Source organism: Takifugu flavidus, chromosome 17 (genome assembly GCF_003711565.1).
Source record: "Takifugu flavidus isolate HTHZ2018 chromosome 17, ASM371156v2, whole genome shotgun sequence".
Taxonomy (NCBI): Eukaryota; Metazoa; Chordata; class Actinopteri; order Tetraodontiformes; family Tetraodontidae; genus Takifugu; species Takifugu flavidus.
Window position 1 is genome coordinate 5200857 of NC_079536.1, and position 26112 is coordinate 5226968.

The 26112-nt window shown below is 44.5% G+C and overlaps 2 protein-coding genes and 1 long non-coding RNA gene across 5 annotated transcripts; 2 read left to right on the forward strand and 1 right to left on the reverse strand.

Moving 5' to 3' along the window:
- Positions 1 to 442: 442 nt before the first annotated feature.
- On the reverse strand, positions 443 to 6834 carry zic4 (zic family member 4). 3 transcript variants are annotated; one of them, XM_057013442.1, is made up of 3 exons: positions 6567 to 6834; positions 3290 to 3919; positions 443 to 1636 (listed from the first exon to the last, which is right to left on the reverse strand). In XM_057013442.1, the coding sequence occupies exons 1-3, from the start codon at positions 6586 to 6588 to the stop codon at positions 1197 to 1199; spliced, it is 1092 nt and encodes a 363-aa protein (XP_056869422.1). In that variant the 5' UTR covers positions 6589 to 6834; the 3' UTR covers positions 443 to 1196. The 3 variants fall into 3 exon arrangements, with proteins under 3 accessions (XP_056869422.1, XP_056869421.1, XP_056869420.1); XM_057013441.1 differs by lacking the exon at positions 6567 to 6834 and adding an exon at positions 4028 to 4607; XM_057013440.1 differs by lacking the exon at positions 6567 to 6834 and having other exon boundaries at positions 3290 to 4607.
- On the forward strand, positions 5322 to 22334 carry LOC130514087 (uncharacterized). Its single transcript, XR_008946907.1, has 2 exons — positions 5322 to 5439; positions 22226 to 22334. It is a non-coding gene; the product is annotated as an uncharacterized LOC130514087 (long non-coding RNA).
- Positions 7644 to 10914, forward strand: zic1 (zic family member 1 (odd-paired homolog, Drosophila)). The gene is made up of 3 exons (XM_057013443.1): positions 7644 to 8875; positions 9237 to 9400; positions 9796 to 10914. The coding sequence occupies exons 1-3, from the start codon at positions 7912 to 7914 to the stop codon at positions 9991 to 9993; spliced, it is 1326 nt and encodes a 441-aa protein (XP_056869423.1). The 5' UTR covers positions 7644 to 7911; the 3' UTR covers positions 9994 to 10914.
- Positions 22335 to 26112: the final 3778 nt, after the last annotated feature.

Here is a 26112-nt window from a genome sequence, read left to right on the forward strand (position 1 = left end):
CCGGAGCAAAAGAATATATTTTTCTCCTTTTATACCAGCCTCGTCTGCAGCATAAAGGACATAGATTACCGTTTCCGACCCCATGGGAAGCAAATATTACATTCTTTAGAGTGGGCTTTTGAGTCCACGGACTTGGCCCCATATCATTTGAGTTTGACTTGACTATTGCTTTAGAAATCTTAATTCACCATGAGGATTCACCGTCGTGGAAAAAAATGGCTCTTTGTGTGAAATCTACTTTGAAGTCTGGATCGGAATATTTTGGTGCTCCAGCGCGTCAAACCAAGACTTGAAAAACAGTGGAGTTCATTTAAAGTCACAAGGGGGAAAAAACAGTGATTTAGATTTTAAAAATGGTTATACTTTCCTGAAGGACTGGATGATATTAACAAAAAAAATCTTAACACTCGTTTTGAACACAACACATTTATGTTTAAAAACGTATTTTTAAACTCACATTTATTCGTACAAGATTTATTCAAAATTCTCACAAATTACAAGGCAGTTCGGTTCGCGTTTTGAGTGCCGGTTGATTTAAAATATGTATAAAAAAAACAAACAAAAAACGACAATACAAAACCACAAAAATATTCCAACATATATTTTTCACGGGCGTGTATCAAATACATCGGGATTATTAAACAATTTCATTGTTAACCCATCTTCACAAAAAAAAAAAACTGTAAACATATAACGTTTTTACAAATAATGGCTTACTTACAGAGAGCCTTACAAAACTATCAACATCAACACATCGAAACATGTACAAAATTTACAAATGTACATTTTTTTTTGTCTTGAAACATGCAACTTTGGTTCCTAGTTACAAAAAAACGCCGTGAACGCATTGAAAAATAAATTAACAATTCATACGACAAAGACATCGGTTGGATTTCAAAGTCGAATTTATAAAATAAGTTGACACCGACATGGCTACGGCCTGTATTAATGCATCACATAGTGTCACGGATTTACACGACCCTCTCCACGAGTGGAGCAGTTTGCCGTCAGGGCGAGGAGCCAAACAATTCCAACGTCTGAGGTTTGAAAATATAATCTCTTCAACACATTTAAGATGACCACATTCTTTAAAAGAAATCTCTGAGTGTCTGTTTAGTGGCTCATCTGGACAGGCTGTCAACCATTTTTAATGGTTTGGCTCTTCCAAAAACGTGTCCTTTATTCGCTTTTCTAGGTTAAAACGCCTCCCTCGGTTCCAGGTTTCTGTAAGGTGGCTCATCTGATGGGTCCGGTGTAGAGGACCCGCTGGGAGGTGTGTGCGCGCCACTGGCACCTGAGCTGTGGCACACGTACCACTCGCTTAAATTAGCAGGCTGGGAGGCCCCCATCGGCTCCGACAGCACCGAGGAGCCGCCCGGCTCCCGGCCCAGGTCCGAGGAGGGAGACACCAGCGAGGGAGTGGACGATTCGTAGCCCGAACTTGGCGGTGGGGACTTACAGTGAACCTTCATGTGCTTCCTCAGGGAGCTGGGGTGCGTGTAGGACTTGTCACAGCCGCGCACTTTGCAGTTGTAGGGCTTGTCGCTGGTGTGGACGTGGGAGTGCTTTTTCCTGTCGCTGCTGTTGGCGAAGCGTCTGTCGCAGCCGTCAAACTCACATTTGAAGGGCTTCTCACCTGTTCAGAATCAGCCATGCACAAACACATTTTCCTTTAACGTGGCTTGGGAAGGCTTATTTCCCACATTCAAAACATTTATGCTGCAAAAATGTTTTAATTTTCACCATACTGAATCAGAAAAGAGGTTTTTTTTCCCTGAAGACAGACCTGCCATGATTCACAGGCTTGTCTAAATAGGATATCTGCACCCCCTACTGTCCTGTCTATACCTGGCCCCTGCATACATGAATGCATACGTCAAAACAGACAAGCTAAAACACATAGGAGGCCTCACAGCAGCCCCTCTTTCTTAAAGTCCCACAAACGCATCACCACTGCTGTCGTGATTACAGATATACCTGATTATGACAAACCAGAAAAAGCAATCTGAATAAATTACACAAAAATCAAACACTGCTGATTTTTTTTTTTTTTACCCCTCTGACTAAAGCTTTGGAGAATATGTTGCCTAATTGCCCTCCACTCTAATTACACTTGCGGGTTGAATATCAATTTTGACCTTCAGCTGTTGGGTTGAGAGAGCCAATCAAGGATATTAGTGTACTACAAGAAGCCGTCGAGGAACAGGCCCCAGGGGCAGCCCCAGTCATAACCACACTTTCGGATAGGTTTTAAACATGAAACCAAAGATCAGGCCCCTCGGGAGTCAACACGCAGAAATAATTTAACAGATTTGTACTTAGGTAATATGAGCAAATTATATGAATAAAACATAGGCTCCAGAAATAGAGCAGGGAGGGTGGCTGACATATATGCAACCACTGGTCGAGGGGGGAAAAAGGGGAACGTATTCATTTACAAGTCGTAGATTTTAAGGCCTTATTTTCTCCTCCTCACTCCTCCACAGAAGGTCACCGAGCCAAACAGGCGAGCAGCCATTTTGGACTGTTTCACTCCTCTTTTTTTCCACTTCTTAGTTTAACCCAGGAGCTGCACAAGTCAGCCATTACAAACACAGTCAGCTCTGGCAACCTGTTGGCGAATTATTTTAGCCGTCTGCACTCGTCTACTTGTTGCTTTTGGCTACAGGCTATCACAGCCCATAAACACGCTCAGGTTTCTTAAATAACTATGTAAAAAGATGCAAAATGCAAAATAAAAATTACTAAACCTTGCCTTATATTATATTATATTATATAACATTACATTGTATTCTATTATATTGTATTAAATTAAATTAAATTATAACTCATTAGAGGTCTTTGTGAGGAAATGAAGATGCACATTTCCACCTTTGCTGATGTCTGACACGCATTGAGTCTGACGTGGGCCCCAGCCTTTGTGCTGTGGTGTAAACAAGAGGCTGAACATTCTGACGCCTGAGTGAGTTGTAGCATATTCCCTGAGCTCAGTCTTTGTCTTTTTATCTTTTCAAGGAGAACTTGCAGTGCAGCTCGTAACAAACAGGTGGCTCAGTAGCTGCTGCGGACTGATATAAAAGCAAAAAGGCTTTAATTAGCTTGTTTCTTTGACGGGTTTAAAAACGTTAAACAAAGGTTGATAAAGTGTAGCAAAAACTGATGAAGAAATAAGATAGGAAATTAACAGCTCTTATCCAATAGTCTACGCCTTTTTTCATGCAACCTGTTGACGATATTTTACAGCTTTCGCGCATGTTTTGTTTTCTCTTACGGGTTCACAGTTACTCACCTGTGTGCGTTCTTTTGTGAATCTTTAAATTCTCCGATCTGGCAAACACTTTCCCGCAGCCGGGGAACGGACAGGGAAACGGTTTTTCCCCCGTGTGAACACGGATGTGATTCACAAGTTTGTACTTGGCTTTAAACGGTTTGCCTTCCCTGGGACATTCCTCCCAAAAACAAATGTGATTCGCCTGCTCCGGTCCGCCGACGTGCTCCACCGTCACATGCGTTACAAGTTCGTGCATGGTGCTGTAAGTTTTGGAGCAAAGTTTCTTCGGGGAGTGCTCCGGTTCCAGCCACTTGCAAATGAGCTCTTGCTTTATCGGCTGCCTCATGTAGCGGAAAAAGGCACCGGCTCCGTGGTGGTGGTGGTGGTGGTGCGCGCTGAGATTCATGTTCAGATTCAGGCTACCGTAGCCATGCAAAGGCGAGGAGGAGAACGGATCAGCCCTGGAGCTTGCCACTTGACTCAAGTGATCAGACCTAACGTACATTTCTCCAGGTAGTCCCAACCTTATTTGTCCATTCAACGCTTGGCCACCCGGTGATCCGTTTGGAGGCTGGTCGTGATGGAGTCCGGAGAAGAGGGTATGGTTCCCGGCGTCAGGGTGGTGACCATAGTGTCCGGGATAGCTACCTGTTGTTGAGACAAACATTCCGTGGTGAGAGGCTGGACCAGCAGTCTGGTCAGTCAGTACCGGCATGGTTTGAGCTGTCAGATCTCTCCGGATGAGGAAATCCCTACCTGCGGATAGAGCCTGGGCTGTGTGAGACATAGAATAGGGCACCGACGTCGCCTGAACCGGGCCAAAAGCTCCCGTTTGACTGGAGACCACTTCACTGTGGCCTGCCATATGATGATTGTGGTGGTGGTGATGGTGGTGGGGATAATGATGGGCTGGGCTGATTTTGAGGGCCGCGGAGTGCCCCATGTGTTCTGGCCCGAATGGACTCGGCCCCAGGCGGGGTTCCGCAGTAATCTCCCCAGGGTGCGAGTGAGCCATTGAGTGTGGATGGCTGCTGAACCCCGGGAAGCCTGTCACGCTCTGAGGGGTATGGTGGTGATGATGGTGATGGTGGTGAGCCCCTGCCAAGTCAACTAATCTCAGCGCCGTGTTCCGTTTGGAGAACGTAGGGTCCATCACGGGGCTTCCCAATGCATCCAGGCTCATTACTTCCTAATTTTAGAATAACTTGACAGCAGGCAAAATAATAATGATGATGACAAATATGTTTTAATCGCAATGAAAAAAAAAAGTCTTTACAAAGTTAAGTCTAACTGCAGACTACATGGAATCCCATTCGGTTGAGAGGCAGCAGCAGGACGCTTTGATACTGAATAGAGATTCATGGTAGGCGCTGCAGCCCGTGGAGCTAAACAATCACCCCGCTTTCTAATTGGTCAGAGCTCCGTGATTGACGTCACCAGTGACAGCTTCCAACGTGAAGAAAAATGTCTTAGTGACAGCAAGCGGCCAGCGCGCAGGCGCAGTGCCTCTGGCAACGCTAAAGAAAAATAGTTGTTATGCAAACGTTATGGTGCAATAAAATTCCACAAAAGTTTATCCAGAGAAAATTCACTCGTTTTTTCTTTTGTGGCGTCGAACAAAGGCAGCGCGACGATGAAACGGCAATTTCTTCGCTTCGAACGTGCAATTGCACAATAGACTGCCTCGCCAGAGAACGTATATTCTCACTATAAAGGTTATATGGATCATAAATAACGCGCTGATATCTTAATTTTGAACGTTTGAAAGGCAGCTTTACGCACACATTACGCGCAAGTTTAAACGGGGAAGTGGTGACGTGCGTGCAGAAAAACTTCAGCCTAAGCGAGAGGAAAGTCGGCGTGGGTGTAGAAAACAGTCCGGAGTGCAGATATCACGCCGCTGAGCGCTGATATAAATGCTCATATTTACATAATGCGTTGATTTCCTTTCGGTACCCGCCCGTTAACTCCGTGCCTGGTTGAGGATCTGCGTGTGGAGGAAGTGTGAAAAGCTGCGGCCACGTCCCGGAGAAAGGGAAAAAATGCATTGGAGCGAACCTGTTGTAGTGACCAGGGTTAATTTTGTTTTAGACCCAGGACGGGAGCAGATGAGGGTCAGAGGCGGTGCTGCCGTTACAGTCTTAACTTTAAACTTAAACAACGATGTTGTAAGTATCAGTTACTTCGGTGTTAAAGTATAATAGTTCAACACAATGATTGTTTATTTTTTCCATCCTATTTCCCAGCTTTAAAAGTAATCTGAATCAGAGCAATGTGTGTTTTAAATATAGAGTCAATAAGTGAGTATTTTATTTTATCTCTACGTTTTTAAGCAGCAGAATTTTAGACGTGACGCAAGTGTTTGGCCGAATGTTGCCGTGCACGCATGTGTCTTCACTCATTATGCTAATCTTGATGAATGTCACCGAATATCATAACCAGACAACATTAATTGTTTTGTAATTTACTTACAGTATCCTGATAATCGCTAATAATCCTGTCCAGTTTATTACTTTGTGTGATGTTCTGCTCACTGTGTTGCACTCAGATCACGTTGCCTGGCTCTGGCTTTAATTTCGCACATTATCATTTTTCACTCCTGCTGTGTCTTTTCCTAAAAAATATATTTTGGGGATTGAAAGAGCTTTTTATAATATAACCGGCGCTTGTCACGTTGGACGTAATCATACTTTTCCCAATCCAAAAATATTTGGAGAGAACATTGAGTACATAAATATTTTCTTTTAAATTATCGACAGTGAGATGTTTCAGATAAACTAAAGTTATTAACTCGGTTGGGTGTTTTTGTGTGAGGGACAAAATATGAGGAAGCCCCAGATTTCTTTAAATTGACTTGTCAACATTGCTGCTGTCAGCAACACGTTAGAAATTGTGTCGATACTGTGAGATTTGACGAATCCAAAATATGTTTATTAAATGGCCTTTGGGGTTCACGAGGCTCACAGCTGTAGCTTTCAGAGGCATCACAGAAGCGTAATGCAAAACTTTGAAGTGCTATTTTTGGTGCAACTTGTGCACACTCCTCAAGACAAGCAAGCACGCGAGTTGTATCCCCCCATTTTTTTTAAGAACATTGAAGAGAGGTTTCATAAAACACTGCTGTGGCTGCTGGCTTGGTGCCGTTCACTGTAACTCTCCAACACGTCAGGTTTGTGAAAATAAACGCTGATTGACGGTTTGATTAGGATGTCCCTTTTAGATATAAAAGATCTTTCAGTTTAAGGGACTTCTACAAACTTGGATAGAATTGACCAAACTCAAAGGCAACTCTTACCGTTTTCCACCTGTTGAAGCATCCCTTAACATTATGCATTTTGGACCTGTGGACCCCCCTCCCCTACCGTCCTGTCGCGGTGTAAGTCTACTTGTTAAGTTGAGAACAACCAAGCTTTCCCTCTTCCCTCGCATTTCTAGAAAACACACTAGTGGCCAGCAAGATATTTTAAGGGGTTTGCGTGGCACGTCTGTGCGTGTGGCTTTGAACTCCAGTAGCCGGAGGTTCCTGCAGAGAGGGCCGCAAATCCCACTTGATAAATTCGACAACCCACAAGGTTTTTACGCGCTGGTTACGCATCGCCCTTGTGCCAGCAGAACTAAACGTTGATGGCCACAAGCTGCAGCATACCCCCTATGTTAACCACTGGTTCATAGGTTTAACGTGAGTGTTGCTGTTTGTGTGGGTGATGTGAAGGGGGAAATGGGGTGAAAGCACATGTTTTTGAATTTGGAGAGCTGAACATCACACCAATTCCCTCCAAAATAAAGAGCATGGTGTCATGATAACCTGTTTCTGAAGATGCGTGTGTGCGCGCGCTCGTGTGCGTGCGTGATTGAGAGAGCGTGCGTTTCTGTTTCTGTGCACATACGTGTATACAAGTGCGTAATTGTGACCCATGTTAAATTGCAACCAAACTGATTTACTAGATGGATAAAGAGGTAGACCTATAGACAGATAGACCGAAAGACAGATAGACACATAGATAGATAGACAGATAGATAAATAGACCATAGACGGATGGACAGATAGATCCGAGCTCTGGTTGTGCAGCAGCGCGCTAAGCTACCGTTTCTTTTTTACTTTTGTTTTGCTCTTATTCAGCCTTTTAAACAAATTCCCAGTCAGCAATCTCACAATATATCGGATTGATGATGCAAAGAGGCCAATGAAAGTGCGGGCCCTGCGCCGCGGATTGTTATTTGGTGAGTGGATGTTATTGGGCAGAGAGGGGAGCCGCCAATGTGCGCGCAGCTTTCGGGGCCACGTGACCGCCCCCTCCTCTTCCATTCATCAGGGGTGGACTGTGTTGTCTTTTCAATTCATTTATCTGCAGGAATGATTGCGACTATCAGTCTAGAGCTCACCGCCTGACTGAGGAGGTGAAAGTTGCGCCACAGGAAGACAAACCGCAAAAGGCAATATCGCTTGTATACATGCGTGTGCGTCGGATGAGCGGTATAGGGGAATTCCTCGCGTGTTGAAAAGTAAACAGAAAATCGTTGGATTCGAGAGTTTGCTCAGTCGAGTCAGGTCTAAGAGATAGGGAGAGGGGGGAGGAAGAATATCTGTGCACGATTTTGTGATTTCTGCTCTCAGTCGTCTCGGCGAGTCTAGACTGAAGATGCTCTTGGACGCAGGACCGCAGTATCCCACCATAGGAGTCACTACTTTCGGCTCTTCACGGCATCACTCAACAGGCGAAGTCACAGAGAGAGAAGTGGCGTTGGGGATAAATCCGTTCGCAGATGGGATGGGCGCCTTCAAAATAAACCACAGCTCCCACGATATTGGCTCCGGACAGACGGCGTTTTCCTCTCAGGCGCCCGGCTACGCAGCGGCAGCAGCCCTGGGACACCATCATCACCCGACCCACGTTGGTTCTTACTCGACGGCGGCTTTCAACTCCACCAGGGACTTTCTCTTCAGAAATCGGGGATTTGGGGACGCCGCCGGTGCGCAGCACAGTTTGTTCGCGTCCGGAAGTTTCGCAGGGCCACATGGACACTCAGATGCAGCGGGGCACCTGCTGTTCCCGGGGCTCCATGAGCAAGCGGCGAGCCACGCGTCTTCCAATGTGGTTAACAGCCAAATGCGCCTGGGCTTCTCTGGGGACATGTACGGAAGAGCAGACCAGTACGGCCACGTTACGAGCCCACGGTCCGACCATTACGCATCGACCCAGCTACACGGCTACGGCCCCATGAACATGAATATGGCCGCGCACCACGGTGCGGGGGCCTTCTTCCGATACATGAGGCAGCCGATCAAACAAGAGCTCATCTGCAAGTGGGTCGAGCCGGAGCAGCTGTCAAACCCCAAAAAGTCGTGCAACAAAACTTTTAGCACCATGCACGAGCTGGTGACCCATCTCACCGTGGAGCATGTGGGGGGACCGGAACAGACCAACCACATCTGCTTCTGGGAAGAGTGTTCCAGGGAAGGAAAGCCGTTCAAAGCCAAATACAAACTTGTGAATCATATCAGAGTACACACGGGGGAGAAGCCCTTCCCGTGTCCGTTCCCCGGCTGTGGCAAAGTGTTTGCGCGGTCGGAAAATCTAAAAATCCACAAAAGGACACACACCGGTAAGACCTTTTATTGTCAAATCCACGCAGATAATTCCTCCTCTGAAATGCGCGTTTATTTATAGCCGAGGGATTTACTGACTTGTGATTCAGTTGCCAATAGAAGAATATAGTTTGTTCCTGTTTTATAATAAATGTTTTATTATTGCGCCCCACTTTACTGCTAATTAATTAAATTAGGGGCCTTGATGTTTTAATTTAATAAATTTCTTCTTTTTTTTTTTAAATAAATCAATTTACCGAATAAAAATCGAAAGCAAATAATTATTTCCTTTCATCATGAGGCCCAAACGGAGAATTACAAACGATGACGACATTTTCGGTGGAATGAAGCTCATGTTTTTGTGTTTTTGTATTTAAGGTGAGAAGCCCTTTAAGTGCGAGTTCGAGGGCTGCGACAGACGGTTTGCAAACAGCAGTGACCGCAAGAAACACATGCACGTCCACACGTCGGACAAGCCCTATCTGTGCAAAATGTGCGACAAGTCATACACACACCCCAGCTCCCTCCGGAAACACATGAAGGTAAAAGAAAAACGCCTCTCTGATTCTCTTTCTTCCCTGTTTCTTTCTATTATTACACAATAAAAATCAAATCCTGAGAAAAAATGCGGGTCATTTAATATTTGATTGAAGAATTAAAAGAATTGTTTTGATAAATCGAATCCGATTTTGGGACAAATCTTTTGTACCGAAAACAGAAAGATATAAGTTAATTTGCTTTGACACTTTCTTTCTTTCCTTTCTTTCAAGCGGCAAACGCGATTAAGATCTTAATGAGAATTGTAATGTTTTCAGTCTGCTTTGTTGGGGAATTTTGCAACCTGCAGAACCGGAAATTGCAAGGTTTTAATCTCATCGTCGCTTGTTTTTATTTATTTACTTATGTTGTTTTGGGTTTTTTTTTTACTCTATTGAAGGTCCACGAATCCACCAATCCGGGATCGCAGCCGTCCCCGGCCGCCAGTTCAGGGTACGAGTCCTCCACACCCCCCACCATCGTCTCCCCGTCCACAGAGAACCAGAGCAGCAGCTCCATATCACCAGCAGCCACAGCGGTGCACCACACCAGCAGCCACAGCGCGCTGTCGTCGAATTTCAATGAATGGTACGTGTAAATGCTTTTAAACGAGCAACCGCCCCCCCACCCTCCCCAAAAAAAGACTGAAATTTTAAAAAAGAGCGAGAACTGTTTGGACTTTTTAAAGTCAGTCATGAAACATGGACTGGGAAAAAGACAGGAGGCCCGTAAGATCGATTATAAAGGCGAATGCATGGACAGAAAAAGGAGCGAGGACACTGAGTTTAACTTCTCTCCCCCTTCTATATTTCCCTTTTTTACTCAGAGACTTTCTCGAAAGATATCTCCAAAAAAACGCATGCTTATCTCCGGGCCTGAATTTCTTTTTGTACATATGAGGATTTCACCGATTTCCGGGGCGGGAGGGGAAAAGTGTAATATTTTATTTTGTAAATACTTCTATCACAGTCTAAGGGAATTTGTGAAAATGTGGTCCCTAGATATATGGAAAAACGGAGATGGTTTTAAGATTATCGCGATGGATAGATTTCACTGAAAAGAATGTTATAGTCGTGAACCAAATGTGAATTATTCAGTATTACTCCAGTCTACACGTCGACCTAACCGAATCTTAGTATTAATGTGCTTTTGTAGCCTATCCAGTGCAACCTTTTCGTCCGAGGTCCAGTTTCAGTAGCACCAGTATCATTGTTGTTATTTAATGTCATGTCGATAAATCGTGTAGTGAAAGCCTGAAATTCCGTGTCAATCTGTTTATGTACGTGATAAATATAAAAAAAAATCTCTGTCAATTGCTTTGTCTAAAAGGAAGTATTATTACATGTAAGTAGCTCAATTTTCCATATTTATCCGCATGTAAAGGACCGGTGACATGTTAGAAATGATCGGTATTTATGGAGAAATGCGCTCGTATGTAAAATTTAGTTTACAGGAAAAAAAATGTTTGGATACATTTCGTACTATATTAAAGCATTAAAAACTACAATAATGCAACGCGTCGGGGGGTCATTGGTCTCATTTGGTGATTTGGGGGGTAATCTCAGCTAAGATGAAGTGTGAAATTCATAAATAATTTAGCAGAAAAATTTAGCTTTGCAGTCAGTGTGTGTGTGTGTGTGTGTGGTGTGTGTGTGTGTGTGTGTGTGTTTGCGCGCGCCTTTCGGTGCCAAAGGTTAGGTTTTGAACGCGCTGTCACAACTTCCGTGACAGTCAATAATAAGTAGAAGCGACCCCCCCCCCCCCCCCCCCCCACACACACACACACACACATACACACACTTTCCTTTCCCCCTCCCCCACTCCGCATCTTCTGTTTATCCAAAATTAACATCCAAACACTTTGCCCCGCAGTAAATGCGCAAATTAAATCGATTAATCACGGCGGTTGTTCCTGAACGTAACACCGGAAGAGTTCGCGTCACTTAATTGTTAGGGAATCTAATTTTCAAATCTAATTTAATTTCTTTCCTGCGTTTCCCCTTTTCCCCGTCGGTTTTTCGTGCAGATTTAGGGAGAGGGGGCAAAAGAGTCAATGTGGCTGCACCCCCCCCCCTGCCCCCACCCTCATTGTTCCTGGCTGCAGCTTGCTTGACCGCCCCATTAGGCAGAGATCACATCAGCAGCCGCCAGTGATCATGGTTAACACTGCCAGTGCGCGCCGAGCCCGCGATCTGTCAGTCTGCAGCTTTGTCAGAACCGCTGCGCATCAGAACAGAACCTCCACCCCCACCCCACCCCACCCCCACCCCTCCACACGAAAAACATTGTTTTAATCTGAAAAGGAATCCTTATAACAGCAGCATAGAAAGTGTGTTTGTGTGTGTGTGTGTGTGTGTGTGTGTGTGCTCTCACTAAAACACACACACACACGCACACACACACTCTCCCACGACTGCCTTCATCTTCCGATGATTTGTTGAAATGTATTGAAATGTATTCATATTTTCTTTTCACGGACTATTAAATTTGGAGATAAATGAAGGATGGTAATAAAATGACTTTTTCGACTCTATTTAACACTATCTATCTAGGTTCCAGTGCTGGTGCATCAGTGCTATAGGGGAAGGAAAGACGCTGCACACCGTGTAAATTCGTTTGGAGAAGTCATTCCGCGGCTTGTATTAGAAAAGAAATGTTCACTTGTGAGTGGAAATACAGAGAAAGGAGCGTGTTTCGTGTCTCGACATATTTTAACACAAATCTGATGAGTTGAATCCAACAACAACTGTTTATTCACCGTGTGAACTTGAGAAAACCGTTTTCCATAATATCCCACAATAAAATGCCAGATTTTTATTTCCCTCTGCGCTATTTAACTACAATCAGACAACGTTTTAACCTCTTAAAACCGACTCTTTGAACCATACGAGCCGAGGCACGCACCTCTATTGAGCTTTCATTTCCTGTGGTTTTACGCACCGGAACCGACGCACCGAAAATAAGATGCTCGTCAAAAGGGGACTTGACGGTAGACCCCGGTGTCAAATTGGAGTGCAGAAAAAGCGGAACAAACACCTACTTTAAATGTATTTACGCGCAAGTCTGGAATTGACAAACACTCTGGTACCAGGAAGGCGCAGGCGCCGGCCTCATGAATATTTATCAGTAGCACTTGTGGCCAGTAAACCGAGCCTGACGTTTGTGTTACCAAGGTAGACACTCTGCAGCTTAGTTGCGCATGGAGTGTGCCACAGAATGGTGGCTCAGCCTTTCACCTCCGTGCGCCTTTAACGCCTTAAAAAGTCGGATTTGTCTGTCTTTTCAGAAAAAAATTAGACATACTACATGTCAATCTTCAAAAAATGGACACGGACTTATTTTCAATTGTTCAGCGGCTGCATTTCCAGCTGTGGTTCCTCTACAACATATACATAAAAAATATCTAAATATATTTCTTGGTTAAATTGAAAACGCGGCCATGTTTTCCAGCATTCTTGTGCACGTAAATGTAACTTCCAGCAACACCCCCGCCGCCCTCTTCAGGTTCCGCATCCACAATCATGATGAAGATGGTGCAATGTTTAAATAAAAATATAATCCGTCTCCCCTGATGGATGAGGTGCCCGTGCGTGTGCCAGCGCTCTGATCTCAACGCGCAGCCGCCGTCAATCACTAAACCGAAACCAAGTTAAACATTTGCAGTTGGGATTAATTAGTTTTACAGCTAAATGTCCCTACGCGCTCGAGGATATGTGAGAGGCTGACCTATTTTTATCAACTCTAGAGGTGAAAAGCTGCACAGGCCGCCAACCGTAAGGTTGCATGTGGTGAAATAATCCCGAGAAAGGTCAAATCCAAGTCGAGGCCACTTTACGTTTCACAGGCGATTCCAGACGGCAAGGAAAAGTCTGCCGCGGTGCCTTTTTGGAGCCATAAAACGCTGTAGTGCGAGTCTCGGGCTAATGGAGCAATTTATCCCACAGTCAAGTTTGCAGAGAGCGCCAAACCACACATTGATTTTATTTTATTATTTGTTTATTTATGTTTTGCAGAAAATATGAAATTTTATCGATTTTACGCAAAGACTAAGAAACAATGCGAGGCACAAAATGAATTTAAACACTATTACCTACATTTGAACGTAGTCTATATATCTTTTTTATATCTAAAATACAGCTGGAATGTTGCTGCATTTGGTTCTAGGATTTAACGCACGAGTCTATCACTAAAACGCAAAAACAACCGCAAATGTATTTATTTTTAGCGGTTCTGTTGTCTTGTGATCATCTCGACCGTCGCCACAGTCCACAGCCATTCTGATTTAACCACATCACTGATTGGGACATTCATCTCTGCTTTGCCAACACGGGGTTCGTTATAGTGAAGCATTAGGGGGCTCACAGTGACCCCCGACGCATCACTTGTGCGCCCTGACACGCTATTAAGCGCAGACGGCGCAGGAGATTTGTGGAGGCGCTGACACGGTGTTGTCGCGTCCTCCTCTGACGCGCTCCTAAATGAGGCCACTTCAATTAGCTCCTATAGCGACAGGGCGAGACTGTTGCACACCTCTGCGGAGGGGTGGGGGTGAAACATTTATTCAAGGAATGTGGTGTCAGCGGCGCTGTGATTGGCGCCTGGTTTGCGCCAAAGGTGATCGGTTGTTTTTGTGCTGTTGTTGTTTGTTAGTTTGTTTTGTTTTGATTGTGGTCCTATATTCCCGCTCGGTTGCGCTTTTCAATCCAGCTTCCGGTTGCAACCCGAGCTGTCCGTGGAGTGACGGGACACGCCCACTGACGCAGCACTCGAATGACGCGAGCTTTGCTAGTTAATCAAAACCCATAATTGCAAGATGCCTAAATGAATGATTAACGACTCAAATATCGAAAATCTCAGTTCTTCATACCTAAAATATCTGATGCAAAACATGTTTGCAGTGTGCAAACATGCACATAAGTGTTGTGTCACGTTTTAAGTAAATATTTGAGTGAAAACTGAGATGCATCAGCGTTAATACCAGAGCTGCATGCTAATCATAATTTGCTTTTACCACATTAGGCAGCTGTCTGGGTCTGTGGCAGATTAACCCAAGGATTCACCCATTCATTGATTTCTTCCAAAACTCAAAAATAATCAATAGCAAATATTGCTCAGATTATTAAATGACCCATGATAGACAGCATAGACTGATCTCTGACTTTGGCGACAGAGCCATGCAATCCCCATAAACCATTTTTAATAAATTCATCAAGCAGAATGTAAATCAGCCCCTACATTTAGATTTTACGTTCCCCCCACATATGGCGCGCTAATGTACTGTTTCGATAGAGAGGTCTTACAGCTCACGGAGCAGCTTGCCGACATCTGCTTCTCTGATGAGTCTTATTATCACTTGTTATTTCGCAAAGGAAGATGACCAGCCAAAGATAATCACAGCCAGATTTTTCCACATCACAGCGCTTTTTCTTTTGTCTGCGCACAGAAAGATCGCAGAGTAGATTTTGTCCCTGCACGTTTCCTAAGATAAATCCACAAAGTCTGTTTTTTTCCCCCTTTCATTTTACACATTTCTTGGTTGGCCAGAGTCACATATGGCGGCTCTGAAGTGGTAATAACATTGTAATAAGCTCTGGTTAGCCGTCGACGGTCCCATGAAGCTGACAGAGACCCAGCTCTCTTGCATAACCTTTTATCTCTACTCTGCCTGGAATTTATGGTTCCCTTTGGGTTACAGCCCCGAAAACAAAACATTTCTCTGAGACGAAGGGCAGTAAATATAGGTGGTTTTTGGGTCCGGTTATTTATCTAGAAATGGATTTCTCTGGTTTTCCCTCCTCAGGAGTAAATCATTTCTGAATGGAAGGGAAAGTAATGCCAGCAGAGCAGAGTGGTTCATTGGAATGTCATGCATACAGCAGCTTATTTCACCGCTGGTTTTCTATCCACGCCTCCTGTTTTCTTGCAAAGACTGTAGTTGCGGCGCCGTAATTGTTCCTGGCTTGCTGTTTGGTTTGCCGTCTGCTAATGGAAACACGTCCATCCTTTCCTCCATCCTGGTATTCCTGTGCTCTAGCTGAAGGTTTGCCATGCTAGCATTCATCATCCCCACCTCACTGTGTTGCTACGATCCGCTCAGGACAGAGCGAGTATCAGGAGGAAATGTTCCACCTTATTATCGCATTTCCTCTAAAGCCCAAATTAGGTTCGAGCCATCATGACAACTTGTGACTGGCGTGTATCTGCAGAGAATTGTGCCACTTCAATCACCTTCCACCTCTCTGCACTGCAGCATTCATTTCTAATTGCGCTGGCATCAAAGAGCCAAATCTGGCAAACAAAAGCTGGTATGCAAGGTGTCATCATGGCTGTGCGTCTGGCACAGGAACGTCTTTCAGCAGCTGCACCAGCAGGGGCACAAGTGGAAATGAAGCAACGCCGGCGATGGGAGCCAGCAAGGACCTGGAAGCTAGAGGGTATCTTTGGGGGAGGCCGAGCGCCAAGCGAAGGAATCTCACAATATCAACTTCCTGACGTTAGCAGAAGGCAAATTTAGCTGTTAGAGGCACTGTGGGTCATTGCGGAACACATGTGACATCCAGCGCGCTGTAAGTGAAAGCGGCGGCTGCGTTTAACCGGCAGCTACACATCGGCGCCTGAATTGGAAGTCACATTTCACTGGATAGAAGATAAGTGAGATGTTTCTAAACCATCCTCTACAATTCCCCAACGTACAGCTCGGGGTGTGTGCAGCAGCTGCTCCTCAGAGCATCTCGCAAGTTCAATTTGATGCCCCCGGATCTCCGACGCTCCCCGGTATCACCGCTAAGTGAGTGATACGATGGTGAAAATGAGGGCCTTAACGTGGTTACGGCCCTCCCAGAAGCTGCGGTGACCTCTGCGCTCCCCTGTGAACGCACCCCTTTAACAATATTAAACGTGTACCACAGGTTTGTGATGGATTCGGAGACCTCGGAGTTGCCAGGCGGTGACAGCTCTGTCATGCATCAACATGCGGGATACTAATAGATGATAAGTCAACATAAATGTGTGAGTCTGAGTTAAGACATATTCTGTAAAAAAAAAAAAAAAAGGTGAGACATGCTCCAAGCTAGATTTTTTTTCCTGACGCTGTGCTGCCTGCTGCTCTCACAGAATAGAAATCATCTGTTCTGAGTGACAGATGCAGCTGTAATCATTCAATTTGTTTCCCTTATATCAATTTTTAAATAAAACGTCATGAATTCGCCACACATAAGGCGCGTGTATACCATTAATCCAACAGCCCATAGCTTACTCACAGCTTGATTGATAGTGATTAGTTTAGATTTGCTTGCTGCAGGTGTTTGCGGTTTATTATTTTTCCATTCCTTCTAATTAATCTCTCCCCCCTTCCAACCTGAACAAAAATCTCACCCCAGCAGCTGCCAGTGGACTCACACCTCTTGGTTTAAGGACAAATGCATTGCAATAGTAGAAAAATGCCCAAATCTTTGAATGTATAAGGAAACCTTAAACATTTAAATGAAATGCAACTGTATGTTTAAGCCACAGCAGAGTGGAATGTTCTGAATAATAAACCCTTCTCATACCTGATTGTGTATTTGATATTTTTTCCCTTGTTTGAAATAAGGCAGCCAGGTTTTTTTTTGGCTAGAAATCAGCTTTTCTGTGAAATAAAAGACACTTTATTTAATAAAAGCACTCACGCACAGTTGGCTCCAACTGAACAACAACCCGAGCCGAACCGAAAAATGGGATTGGAACAAAAACCGAGAGGCAGCTGAAAATTTCTGGAGATGCAGTTGAACACAACGTCTCATCCAACTGTCGTGTTTGCATTTCAGAATAAATGCAGCAGGGGGGATTTGGCATTTGTGGAATTCACGGGTTGGAAATGAAAGCCACACGTGCAAAATGCTGTCAAAACTGTGTCAGAATCTTCTTATTTTTGTAACACAATTATGGTTTTAATCCCATGATGTGTCCATTAAGGGAGGCGAAAAAGCCCCACTGGTTTAAGTGTTGCCCCCTGCACTGCAGCCAACCTCAGCTCTTTGGTTAAAAACCCACGCACAGCAGTGGTTTGTGTCTAATAGACAACTGTTGATATGTCTTTTACAAGTAAAAAAAAAAAAAAAAAAGAAAAAAGAAGTTTCTCTCCAAAGGGTGTTTTCCAAACTCATGCAAGTACCTATCTGTCAACACTTCGCATGCTGCTGCAGCTGCCATCATCAGATCTCTAAATAATTTAATATCATATAGTGGTGAGAGGAATGTTCCAAAGCTGGCCAACATTTGTTTCTGTTTTGTCTCTTCTTTTTATTTTATTCTTTTTTTTGCCTTTTCTTCTGTTTTTTGCACACAAAAAAATGCGACCGTTGAAAGACGTTTTGTGGTTTGCATCTTGACGCAGTTTTAATGTGAGGAAAAGTGCATTTAAATGCAGAGTAAACTGTCAGTGATAATCAAATAAATGTTCATTTATTCTCTGTACAAGTAATGGTTCGCCTAAAGCAAACAAGCCCGTCTGTGTGCTGATGTAAATCCATTTTTTTTCTGTTTTTTTTTTATTTTTGCTTTGAGCTGAACACAAACTTCAAAATAAAAGCCTCTCACTTTTTATTTATGCGGTCAAGCCATGACCTTCCTGTGACATTAGTATGAAGTTTGAAGCCCACTTTGTTCTTCCCTCAGAGATTTATGCACTAGACTGAATCAGGATTAGAACTTTTATAATAGTGTTAGCATCGAGCACTGTAAGTTAATTATAACCAAAGACCTTCTCCCTCTCTCTCTCTCGCTCTTTCTCTCTCTCGTGTGTGTGAGTGTGCATGTGTGTGTGTATTGTGAGTTGGACAGGATTAGTGTTAAACAACAGGTTTAAGCAGTTTTCCTTCAGTGGTTTAGCTGAATTTTGTCATTTACACGTTGCAGTGTCACCAACAAAAGTATCACTGATGTCACACATCACGAATAAAAGACAAAAATGGGGCTCTTTTGGACGTTCCAGCCTAAATTTGCTCAATGTTAAGGTTGCAACACTGCCCCCCCCCCCCCCCCCCCTTTTTTTTTGTTCTTTTCTGCGACTCAGCTCAGGCTCGCAGCCACGTGGAGCCTTCGAAATCCCACTTTTAAACCGAAACCCTAAAACCCTCATTCAAACCACCTTTGCTTCCTCCTGAATGACGTTCCTGCGAGGAGCACGTGCAGATGGTTTTTGGGGGGCATCAATCTCTGTCAACGGAGTAATAATGCAGACATTCCATACTGGGACACTTCATGAGCAGGGGGGCATGTGAGAGGTGTGTGTGTGTGTGGGGGGGGGGGGGGGGGGGGGGGGTTCTCTAAATCAAATAAAGACTTGAAGACTTGTGTTTTGCTGAAGTCTGAGAACCAGCACCCCGGTGAGGATGCAGTGGGAATTAAATTACACCCCTCCCCCACAACCCCCAACCTGCCCCCACTGTCTGCATCTTCCTCCACTGGATTATGAAGATATTATTAAATGTCCAATAAAAAAGAAACAAATCTAAAATGTGATATATGGTCATTTTCTGATATGTGAGGGTTCTGATGATGCATTTAGGAAAAATAACAATCACAGCATGGTCGAAGGATGCGTTCACGTCCCATAATCATATCAATCATGCACCGACGCCAAGCGGGGTCTCTATTTACGTCGCTCCTCTCGTGCCCTCTGGTGTCTGTCTCCATCTTTCATCCACTGATCAGTCGGGACACGGCTCCCAAAGCTGTATATATATATATATATGTATAAAAACCGTGGTTACACTTCGGATGTGACCCCCCCTTTCCCCAACTGGACTCAGGGCCCTGGTGTGGCGTTCGTGTCACATGGGAAAAAGATGTTCAGGCGCCAACCGGAGCAACACATGGTGCAGTGGGGAAACGCGGGATGGAGAACGATAAGACTGGATGCCCTTCATCTTTCCCTCTGAATACAGACCCTAAGTCAATTTTACTCCCAGCATGAGACTTTCTACAGCCCAAGTTTTGAGTAAATCCAATCAGCTGTCCGCAGGATTGAGATGTAGTCTGTCAGCGATGACAGAGTTCGCCTGAACATGGGAGACGCGGTCCAGCATTTTTAATAAGGCGCCGCTCCATAAGCTCCTCACGGAGGCGTAATTATCATTAAGCAGGAATTACGCTTTAAGACGTGACGTACATCGATAAATCATCACTCTAAGTTCCGCGGCCTTGTTCCGTCAGGCTGCTTTTCTGAAGTCTGAGGTATGTGGTTGGGGCGGGGGGGTGCGGGGGGGGATTTCTGGACGGTTGTGCGCATTTTGTTGGGGTATTGCTGTGGCAGGTCCGAATCCTCTGCCAGGTGCAGAGTTCCTGAGCAACCTACACCCCTTGAGTGTAGAGATTAGCTCCATATGCCTCAGAGCTGTGTCTTCGGGAAGACCCACACTCTTTTTGGTTGTTTTGGGAGGAGGGGGGGGGTTGTCTCTGACCTTTTCTCTGTCTTTCCTCTCATGTTTTTTGTTGATTGGCTCCATTCCACGCTCATTAGCATGTCCCATTATCCTCTGGAATATTCAGGGGAATGTTTCCAGTTGCTGCCATTCCAATTATTATAATATACCACATGGTTCATGACTTTCAAGTTTCTGGAAGTGCTTCAGTTTTTTTTTTCCCTCTTCTTCTTAGTTGTCATCGTCACATGTGAGGCCTGTAGATCTTTCAAGGGCATCTGTTCCAGGCCCCGAAGAGACACAACATGGCGAGGAGGGAACGTGCGTGCGGGATGGGGGGGGGGGGGATGGCGCTGGAGCGAGCTGGAAAGATCCACCCAGAATTTGTTGAATCAAATCCTTGCACCTGGATGCAATCGTCCCGCCGCTGTGCTGGGACTCGCTGTCACCATGAGGAGACCAAATTAGTGGCTGGAAAATTGTGACCTGTCAGGACACCCGGCCTCACCTAGAATCATATTTTACCAGGACAGAACGCTTCCTCCCCACCGCCGGTTAATGATCGCTCTGTTTACGTGCCACTCTGAGACAATGAGCAAAAAATCAGTCTGCAACAGCAACAAATGCCAAGCTGCAGCGTGTAATGTGTGTAAAGTGCTAAAATGATCATTTCCATGCGAGCTAAATCTGATGTAAATGGTTCTTTGTGGTATTTAAGCTCCTCTCTTCTTCTGGTTTGACTCTCGTCAGTCTCGAGCAACATCTGGTTTATGAATTATTGTTCTTGGATGAAGTTCTGCCCAATTAAAAATGCCTTAAACACCACATTTTAATCATGATGCGTCTGTAACTAAAGCATGCAAAGATGTCGCGTGTACAAACTCAGAAAAACTACATTAATGATGCAGTTTAGTGAGATGGCACAGATAAAGTATCACAACCCGGGGGGGTCTGACCAATACCTAGCATTGATTAATCATCTCGACGATACCGCCAGAATATTAATAGAATCTATTACAGTATAAATTTTGTCTGCAGTTGTTTTCTGCTGTGATAAATTAGCAGTTACTTTGCCGGAAGATTCACTTTTTAACCACCAAAAATGATATCATTCGTCACACTTCTCCACAATCTGGAGACTCTGCAAGTTTGTATCTCACGCTGATTAATTTAGCGAAGCCAAAGAAGTAAATAAAAGCGAAAGTGAAATCCACTCTCTTTTTTGACTGCTTTGTAGTCAGAATTCTGAAATAATGGCTGGGCACCGTCGAAGCCTCTTTAGTGAGCGTAACTGCGAATCCAGCTGCCTCCTCCTGGAGCTTTAGAGGAAGCCATTGTTAAATCTGCAGCGATTCATCACAGTTCCACTGCACCTGCACGGAGACGGCTGTCCTGTGGGAACGGAGGCTGCAGACGCCACGCCGCGTAGCCTAATGTGCGAATCAGCTGGCAGGTGTGCCCCAGAAGCCCCTCTACCACCTGTGTGCTGGACAGTCGGTAAATGGTTTAACTGTTGTGCTGCTTTTCTGACAGAGAAACACACCTGGGCCTCCTAGAGTCAATTCTTAATGAGTCCGTCTAATTCGACAGGAGAAAAACAAACCCCGGGTACTTGCTTGTTTTCAACCACAGTCAGGACAACAGGAAATTACCACGAGTCCACAAGTTGTACTTCAATGACAATCAGTCCTTTCTGAACTTGAGGCTTATTATTCTGATTATAATTTCTGTTTTGATCACTCTTTCCATCACTCTGCTGGAGGATGTCTAATCACACTCATTGGCGTGAGAATATACGATCATCTGAAGGTAGACGACGTTGAATTATTTATCCATCGGTGCTCCATGTAGACTGAGCCGCGGTGGAACGCGAGCTAATAATGACAGACGTGAGCGGAATTCGCAGGGACGCCAAGATCTCCTCGTAAGCTGGAATAAATTGACCCCTTTTCCGCCCCCGAGTCGAGCTGCGGAGCTCAAATGGCCATTAGTGCCATCATGAAACACGTGAATGCAGGGAGAGATCCTCGCAATCCGATGCAAATTTACGAATACAACTAATTACAGACCGAAAAAAGTGGGTTCTTGTGCGTGTAGAAGTTTCAGAACTTCTTTTCTCTCATCAGGTCCTCACTGGTGTCACATCCTGCATATGTTTGATTACTAATCTGTAGCTCTTAGACTGAACTACATTGTTTAATAAACCAGGATCGGATTTAGCTGACATGCTGTAATTGCGGCTGTGGTCGGTCCACCGTAAATTCAGCCATCACTAATTCATCTTTACACCAGATGTTGAAGGACGATGCTACGCAGGTAGCGACAGTTTCACTTGTCTGGCAACAGGAGCACTTCCCAAGTTTCCTTTCCTTGTGTTTTACAGATTGTATAACTGTTTCTGCTCATGAATTCTACATTGTTTTACAGTAAAGAGCAGAGAAACACAAAGTCACGCTAATGCAGATGGTCAGACGACATGTCCAGAGGACACGTGCCACGTGCCTCCACTCGTGCCACCTTCACTCTTTCTGTTTTGGTAAGTGTGCCCAGAAACTGCACCAAAATCACAATTATTAAACATTTAAACACGCTAAGTTTATTAGTAAAGGCATTCACGACACGGTTCATCATCCGACCTACTAGTTACACTAATTAGTGCAGTAATTAGCAGCGATTCTAACTGTGTCATTTTTAATTGTAATTGTTCCGCCAATAAAATCCTTTCAGCGACTTAAACTATGAGGCAGATTTTGGTGGATCTCTTCATTAACGTGATAAATATGGATTAGACCGCCATCGTTTGTTTTGATAATGCGATTTATCTTGTTTTGAAGCCACTTGTGATTAGCAGGCATCCAAATCCAAGCAGAGTTTTAAAGATTAGAAATGGAATCATTCCCCCCCCGTATGTAAACGATACACCTCTGTTTGTTATTAAAAGTTTAGCCTTGTTACACCTGAGATTTGGAGTTCAGAGGCAGTTGGATGCCTGCGTGGGGGGCTGCGAGCTGAAAGATTTGACATTCATCTCTCTCAGAATGTTTGAAAGCACATATAGAAAGAGCCTGTGCTGTGTGCACACGGCTCCCCTGTGTTGAGCGCTGTGGGCCCACAACGCTTGTGCTGTGTTTGCCTCTAATTCTTGAGATTTAAACTGTGGCAGCAACACATAATATAACAGCTCCCCAGAGTGAACTAGTGATTGCGCTCCGGCGCTTGAGGTGATATTATGTTTAATGTGTCAGTTTATTCCTCGAGGGTTTCCCAACATCTGGTGCGCTTTTAATTCCAGGGATGCTTGAAATGTTCTGGTCTTTTCTTCCGTTTGCGCATCGCAGTTGTAACTTGAATTTGTTAGGATAATTGTCAGGCAAAGTCGCCATTTCCAGGACAATTTGATAAGCGTTCCCCAGTTCTCCACCTACCTGGTGCAGCCCCGCACACGTCGACCATCCTACATCTGAGGCCGGTTCACTGCTGCCGGAAACCGGGTTTGATTTGTTGATGTGGGAGCGCTGAGGGCAGAGTGGGGGCCAAGCAGTAATGGGGTCGAGACAATAGGCCATCACTAATCAGAGACCTCAAGGTTGCCGCGAGGTTAATTGTCATGCAGGTGGCGCGAGGGGAGGGGGCGAATAAGAAATGTCAACTCCTTGACTACCCTGGCGGCCATTGTGTTCCAACATTAAGCCCTGGGGCTGGGATTTGGCTTTCTCTCACTCTTTCCCCTTGTGTCCTCTTCACCTTTTTAATTTCTTATTATCTGTTGATTCCCATTAAGCCTCCGCGGGTTAAAGAAAACCTTTAGCCACACGTCAAAAGGAAATGTTAATATTGAGCCCGTTCTGGCTGTTGTGATGCATAGCGATCCATTATGTGTCCCCACTGGTGATTCAGCTGTGCATTTTACATTGACTGGAAACACTCCTGTTGCATTATTATTTGTTTAAAGTGACAGAAACAGCCTGACTGTGTGTGGCTTTGTCACGGTGAAAGACCATCCCCAAACAAGAGCCAGGTCATGAATACACAATGAAAGAGAGTCTTTCGAGAAACATTTGTTCCAGGACATGTTCTTTTCTTTTCACCATCTTTTCTGAGAGGCTGGAATGAGTTCCATTTACCTTCATTTTATTGCTCGAGCAGCTTGAAATGTATTGTTTTCATAGAGAAATACATCGCAAAGCTGAGTTTACACACTAGCTTACAAACCCTTGTCTTCATAAAAGTAAATTTTATAGTGCTAATGAATGTTGAAGCCTTATAAGAATTGTTTAGCAGCCACAACAGCAACTTTTGTGACATTCCAAGGCTAAATTTCTGACTGGCTGCAAGAAACAATTAGGAAAAAAAATTAAGTCAAGATTGTAATGGTCGGCTACTGCTCACAGGTTCCATAGCTAATAAAATTAAAGACATTTTATAAAAATCTGAAATCACCACGAGTCACCTGCATCTGAAAAGATCCAAAAACATACTTTTGTATGATGTATGAAACAGTTTGTTTGCAATCTAGCTGGAAACATTTCCACACTTCTGCTGTGCCCTGATGTTTTAAAGAACATTTAATATGTGGACTTGTTTTTGATCTTCTGAATGAACAGTGTCTCGAGCTAAGCTAATTAGCAGTTGGCAATTTCTTTTCTTCTGTAGGGCCCTTTGTCGATATTTTAAGCCCGCTTTTGAAAGGGGGTCTTCTTTGCAAGCCGCCGCCAATAAACATTTGCATTGGAAAAAACTTCAACCTAATTAATATGATAAACCTGATTAACAGTAATATAAATTCAACTGTAGCTTCTATAGCATTTGAGAACATGCCTTAACTCAAATATCAAGATTCATTGTGTGTAATTCGATAATTATCCTGAGTACCAATGTTTACTTTTTACTTTAATCTGTCTCAGTTTGCTGACTGGATTTGTTACATTCCTCCATCAAGAACCATCTCTTTGCTCTGCTTTCATTCTGCTCCATGAGCACTTTACATCTTTTCACCACTGACAATGTTAAACTTCACGAATTTGACTAAACGCTGCTGGCCCTGAGACAGGCGCCGCGGCTCAGGGAGATGGTGGCGTATCGTAGCGGTGGCGAACACCCAATTTTTGCACCTGAGAGGGGCGAGGTCAACTGGAGAAAAGGGAGGGAGGTGGACTGTCTTGAAAGACAAACATCTCTGTGTCTCCCAACCTGCAAATGGCCCCCGCGTTTACTCAGCTGAGCATTGGACAGCAGCCTGAGCATCACCGTAGCAGACTCCATCTTTCATAGCATATGTGAGGGCGGAGCAATGAAATTTGCATTTAATACATGAGAGATGCGACTGTATTAAACAGCAGGGATGCTGCTAATGCACGGCTGAATGAGGTACAGCCGGTACGGTCGAGAGGTCAGTTTTTGTGTATTCTTCCTTGTGAAACCACTACGTTGGGGAACCTTAATGATATCACTAAAACTGAGGCAGAATGAAACAATTTTAAATGCATTGCAATGACATCGCCTCACCAGTGAGTACTCAGTGACCGACAGACACTCTGCTACTTGTCTGCTCCGATCACCTGCCTCTCATAAAAATGCTAACCAGCCCCATCGCAGTTCCCTTTTGCGTCGTGCATGCAAAAATATGCATTCCAGCTTTCCTTCAGCTTTATTTTTAATCCAGGAGTTCCTAACTTGCACCATCCAAATAGCATTAACCTGGTGATTAGGCATCACACTGGCTTTAAAAATGTTATATACACCTTTCATCTTTCACCCACTTCATTTGACCAAGACCTTGGTCTGACAAAAGCAGATAAGGTGGCATCGCTGCATCCACGGGCTGATGTTTGCCGCACTTATCCGGATATGTGACATTGAGAGGGACAAGCAGAACCAGTTGGTGCGATTAAGGCCCCATTATCACCCGTGCCTCCGAGACATCCGTGACGTCGCCGCGCGTGCATGTGGGCAGGGAATCTGTCGGGATGCAGACTAGCGCCGACTTTGAAATCAACCTGGCGTGATGAGTTGCAAAGTAAAGCACTTTGAGAGGTAAGATGTTGCTTTACCTGAGCAGATCGTCTGTTGTCATTAACGTCTGTCGGGGGACTGGGGGGAGGGGTCGATCGCATCCGTCAGAGAGTTTAGGAGGGTTTGCATCAAGCGGAACATTCTTTCATCTCGCTCGAGGAGGAACGTGGAGTTTACACCTTCAGCTAAGCTCTGAAGTGACACCTCAGTCCTGAAGGTTTGGCCTTAACTGGGGCTTGATCAGCAGCTCTCACTTTCAATCAGAGTGGAACCTCCCGTCAGGAAAACATCTGTGATCTCCT